The sequence below is a fragment of the Apteryx rowi genome, unplaced genomic scaffold, assembly GCF_003343035.1.
Source record: "Apteryx rowi isolate R43461 unplaced genomic scaffold, aptRow1 scaffold_1714, whole genome shotgun sequence".
Classification (NCBI taxonomy): Eukaryota; Metazoa; Chordata; class Aves; order Apterygiformes; family Apterygidae; genus Apteryx; species Apteryx rowi.
In genome coordinates, this window is record NW_020447991.1 from 8,686 (window position 1) to 14,118 (window position 5,433).

The 5,433-nt window shown below is 41.9% G+C and overlaps 1 protein-coding gene across 1 annotated transcript; it reads right to left on the bottom strand.

Moving 5' to 3' along the window:
- Positions 1–386: 386 nt before the first annotated feature.
- On the bottom strand, positions 387–5,138 carry SDC1 (syndecan 1). Its single transcript, XM_026060828.1, has 4 exons — positions 5,062–5,138; positions 3,515–4,005; positions 3,171–3,300; positions 387–2,603 (listed from the first exon to the last, which is right to left on the bottom strand). Exons 2-4 carry the CDS (start codon positions 3,929–3,931, stop codon positions 2,437–2,439), a joined length of 714 nt encoding a protein of 237 aa, XP_025916613.1. The 5' UTR covers positions 3,932–4,005; positions 5,062–5,138; the 3' UTR covers positions 387–2,436.
- Positions 5,139–5,433: the final 295 nt, after the last annotated feature.

The following is a 5,433-nucleotide window of genomic DNA, read 5'->3' on the forward strand; positions in this document are numbered from 1 at the left end:
AGCTCCCAAAATTAGAACCAGCACAAAGTGCCACAGAGCTCTGATGAAGGGCTTTAGTCTAAGCCCCCACCCTCAGCTAGTTTGTGACCCATAGCACTGCCTCAAGCTACAGTGACCTCCTGCCATCCTGACACACAGGGCAAGAGGAAGATTGAAGCAAGGCCACACTCATACCTTTCAACCTCCTTACGTTTAGCAGCAAACTCCAGATTTCATACTTAGAATCCAAAAATCCTTGAAGACTTGTGCAGTCTTAATGACCGCTTCTACACTTTGGGACGTATTATACAGGGCAAGTGTTCACAAATCAGACACATTCTCGCCAAAATGTCATTTATTGCAGTATACCTTTACAGGGCGTACAAATAACCAAATGTTGCATCTTCTGTTAGACTCATGTTTCATTTGTACCACTTAAATAACACAGAATGTCATGTTTGTTTCACAAACTGTCAGTTTAGACTACCAAAATATACAGGTTTTTTTTCTTTCCCCCTAGCAAGGTTGTGAGGTACAACTGAAATTTACCACTTTATCTTTCTGTGCTTTACAAGAATCTTTTCATAGATAGACCTATCAAACAACATTTCTACATTCCTATACAAAGCAAAGAATTACAGCTGAAATTAACACCATCTGGTTGTTGCATTAACCTATAAAAATTCATTCAGTAAAAAAAAAAAAAAAGAGAGAGAGAGAGACATAATGAACTTCGCAATTTTACTTAAAAATAGCCAGCTACATGTATGCACAAGTTTTCCTTGAGCATAAAGAAGAGTTTTGAATCAAAAAAGTGGTTTTTTTCTTGGGTTTGTAGAGAAGGCACCAATTTTAGCTGCGTAGCAGCTTGAGCATTTTATACTTCATTTAAATTACTCAGATATTTAAGTTCTACTGTTAATGTGCAACATTTGTACCAACTGTTGCAATATTCTCCAATATTCTCCAATCATTCCCTCTGGCTCAAGGGTACAAATATTTCTATCAGTTGTAAACACCCCTCCAGCCCCCCAAGCCTTTTGCTCTGAGTGATGAGGAACTGAACTTGCAAGAAGCAAACTGAAGGCAGAGCAGAAGTAAGGCCTGTGCAGAACATCACGCTTTTCTTCTAACCGATTTTGAGATACTCTGGAGAACTGCAGACCCTCAGTGAGGCTTCAGTGCCTTGCATCTGACAATACATTGACCATGAACAGCTTCAGGCAGCCAGACTTTCCTCCAGAGGTGCTTCTCAGCCCCTTCTAGTCCGAGATCCCTAGAGCTGCTTCTCTCCAAAGTGCAGGAACAACTGAAGAGGGGCATTCTGGAGACACAGAAGTCAAGYGTGCCAACTGTTGTATATATTTAAGGCCATCTACACTTGGCCTTCATCAAACTTGTCTTAGATGCTATGCCTCCCTACTCCTTAGCTGCGAAGTCATGATATGCTGTTTTCTACCTTTTACCCCTGTGTGCCAAGGTATTGTGTAGTATAGATGGCAGACCACGTTCTGAGAACCACTGTAAAAAGTGCACAGAGAGGTAGGTGCTAGAAAAGCCATCAGTTACCTGGTGACTACACAGTAGCACGGGATAATAGGATCTACAGCACAACAGCCAAGCCTAGATTTGGCATCTAAGAAGAGGGAATGTTTGGGATGGGACTGTTTAGAAAAAAATCCATTTCTTATTTAAGCCTAGAAGGAGCAAGAGGGGAGAAGGATAGTCCAATGCTATTGGTAAAATGCATTCTCCACTTAGTTTTGGGGTCTTGCAAGTACTAATACAAAACAAAACAAACTGAATCAGCTGTTTAGGAGCTAGTTCTGAGTATGGGATAATATGATATGATCCTTCCAAAATATAAGTTATTTTAAACCATGTGACAGTCATTTGCTTACCCTGCCCCTCACACTTCCTTTCACTGGAAATCACGTTTGGCTTGACGTTCATAGCCATTAAGAGCTCCAAATATGGCAGCTAGAAAGAGCTAGAGAATTGCAGTGTACCAAACTTCTGCCTAGAGCAGAGATTTGTTACACTTAAAAACACGTCTATGAGTTAAATAGGAAGGATCCCTGCTATATGGAATTTCAGCACTGTTAATGATTTATTCTTGCCAGCCCTCTCCCTAAATATCAAGAGATTTATACATACAGTGCTCCCTTATCTTCTTCCCACCGCCTGCCCCACCAGTCATTAGATAAACCAACACAAGTTGAGGAGCTTGCAGTCCCACTTCTGTTTAAAAAAAAAAAAAAGTTGTGCAAGAAAGCAGGGAATGTTCAGTGTATCCAGATCTACTTTGTAGTTAAAAAATTTCCATTGGCAAGGTGGTAAGGGCAATACCCAACGATCATATGGCTTAAGTTTAATGCAAAGCGCACAGGGAGGTCCACGTGCAGGGAGAGAAGAGTCCAAGAAAGATGGAATTAGAAGTGTCCTGAAGATCAGTGCTTATGCATAGAATTCTTCTTGTTTGTGTGGTTTTTGGTATCCTCCATTAGACTGTTTTGGTTCATCCAGTGAATAGCTTCCTTCGTCTTTCTTCTTCATTCTGTACAGCATAAATACAACTAGAAACACTGCGAACACCAAGCCTACTACTCCTCCAGCAATAACACCTAGAAAGAGSAAAAGGCCACAAATTATTCTAGATACCATGCCAGATAATACTAGTATGATTCTATGCTTCCACGTTATTCCTGACAGCACGGTCCATGGCTTCAGGACTTTCAAAAATGAATTTGTCCTTCTGCGCCACAAACCAAGACCTGTCATCCTTCCATTACCATGAACTTACTCATCTACATGAGGCAAACCTACAAAAATAGATCTGCCACTAGACCATGCTGCAAAGCACGATGGATGGAGCAAGGCTATGTTGTTCAGCTCTACTGTTCTTTGACTCAAGCAGCATCAGAACAGTTTTACAGTAATTTGAGTGGAGTGAAAGAATAGGTTTAAATGTAAAATTCCAGATAGCCTAGAGGTGGCCACTTTGCTATTAGCACATTATTATTTGCTTCGGCAACACAGATTTATGAATCATCACCCTCATTTCAGAGGCGTAATGTAAAAGTCTCGCCTTCATGCTCAGAGACCTGCTTGCAGAATCACAGCTTCTGCTGCCTGGAAAGACTCCTACAAGAGTCTGCCTTTATTGACCAGAAATCTAGAATATCAGGTACCTCCAAGAACTTCTTTTCTGTCCATTATTCCTGAGGCTCCTGCTGCTTTGGCATTCCTCCCAGAGTCAGCCGGCACTTCAGAGTTCTGGGTGGGGACCAAATCCTCATCTTTAATCAAGATGAAATCTCCCTGTTGGGACATACACAGCAGGTTATTCGTGTTTCTCATGTCTGTTACTGGAGACTTTCCAAGCTTTGCATTTTTTCAGCTAAAACCCTCCACCAATGTAACATATTAAGCCAATCATTAGTTCTGGCAAATTACCATCCCTTTCTGCAGGCCCCACTTACTACCCATTACTACAACCATCTCCCTGAAAAGAGTCAAAGCTCTTAGTCCTCACTGGATCTCCAGAGCCATCTTCAGAAACCTCCTCATGTACAAGAACTGCATCCTCAGGAGCCATCGTTGTGGGGGCAGCAGTAAAGTCTCTCTCACGATGGATGGGGGAGTGGGGCTCAAGCACATCTTTAGTGTCCAGCACATCAGAGCCAGGGGTATTAGGTTCCAGGCCATGGACTGTGCTTGAGGCTTCTGAAGGAGTTACATGAACCATGAAAGGAAAGTGAGTAGTGAGGCTTCTCGTTGTTATAACAGTGTCATTTGTTGATTTCTCAGGAGGTGAGTCCAGGTTGGGTCTTTCATCCTTCACAGCTACAACTGGCTCCTCTGTCACTACACTACTAGTTGCAGATGGAGATATTACTTCCTTTTCAGTTCGGCTCTCAATCCCAGGAAACAGCTGTTCATTGAAATCCATTGGTATTGCCAGTAATGAGGAATTAGTTGGTTCTGCTGGGATATTCCAAGTGGGAGACTGGTCTGTCAGGGGACCTGGAAAACCAAAATATCATGCTTAACCAGTTTAGAGATCTAGCAATAGTATCTTCAGGACATCTGTCTAAGTGAGGAAGCCTAACGTGCAAAGCCAATTTTAGGAATAATAGTCCACTTTGTAATTCCCTATCCTTTTCAGTGGAGTAAGGAAGGGACAGACCAATGTACTATTTAGCAATACTTCATTAGTCATCTGTTTTCCCCCAAGGCACAAGCACTAGTCTGTCTGCAGACAGGCCTACAAGGACATCTGCTATTCAGTACGCTGGCTGGTCAGGATGGTTATTTGAGTCTCATCCCACAGATTTTTTAATGTGATTTAGAGCAGTCACCCATATTCTCAACACCTTTAGCCATTGGTGCATTTGGCACTGATTTCATGGTCTTATTCCTGGGGAATTTCATCTACAATACAAACATGTGGCTGGAGGCAAGCAGAAGGATACCATGTTTTAATTTTCAATAACTTGCTCTATTCTCAGTAACATCTGCTAAACTGCAGGGTTTTACATTCAACATCGCATGCCAAAGGTGTCTCTCATGCAGTTTAGTAATCATTCTGACAGACTTTTTCTCCACCCTAAAAAATTTTTGTTCTGCTTTTAAAAAGTTATGGCCCTTGGGAACTTGCACATCTGATGACAGATAAAACTCGCACTGGATGTACATTGGCAGCTAGTGGTTTTACACACCCTCAAATGGTATCTCCTACCAACTCGTAAGTGAGGCAAAAGGCCCTCGTGTTTTCTCAGTCCCATGAGTGCAGAATCACTGTAGTTTCATAACATTCTGCAAGTGATTTCTCATATTAGTAGCAACATGCAACAGAAACTGTTTCTGCCCCCTTTCAAATCTCCTACAACTCATTTTCTCATTTTCTGATTGTTAGTAGCTGAAGCGGTACAAGAAAAATAGATTAGGCCCCCTCTCTGTTCCCAGTTCTCATATTCATGAAGGGGGGTTGTTTTTCTTTTAGCCAGGATGCACATCAAAATCCAGGGTGCCACATTCTAGAAAAATCAAGCACTAATAATACAAGTGCTAACAACTCACCTGCACCTGAGCCTGAGAAAGCATCATCATCATCACCAGATGAATCAAGATCTTCAGGAGGAAGGTTCAGATTTGTAGTTTGCTTTAAAAAGGGGAGGAAAAAGCTGTTTTAGTGATGAGATTACTTAAAGTAATCATGTTGCTGGTGCAGAGAGTCCTCTAAGGGCTCCTGAACATTACACCAGCTTTTTCTGTTCAGATTGCATTTTCTTATCTTTCTTCACTCCATCCCCCCCTTCCCCAAAACAGTAGTTCTGATTAGTCTAATTGGTATTGGGAAGGTCAGTCTTACTGTCCACCTAAGCTGCTTCCAGGCTGCACTTGCTTTGGGAAAGAAGAAAGCAGAGAGCTGCATCTTGGTAACAGCCCATG

Bases quoted from the DNA above. Each gene is read 5' to 3' on its own strand.
- SDC1 (XM_026060828.1), bottom strand. From the start codon at position 3,931: ATGGATTTCAATGAACAGCTGTTTCCTGGGATTGAGAGCCGAACTGAA. The intron at 3,301-3,514 runs GTGAGGACTAAG...ATGTCCCAACAG, and splicing joins AAGATGGCTCTGGAGATCCA to GGAGATTTCATCTTGATTAA.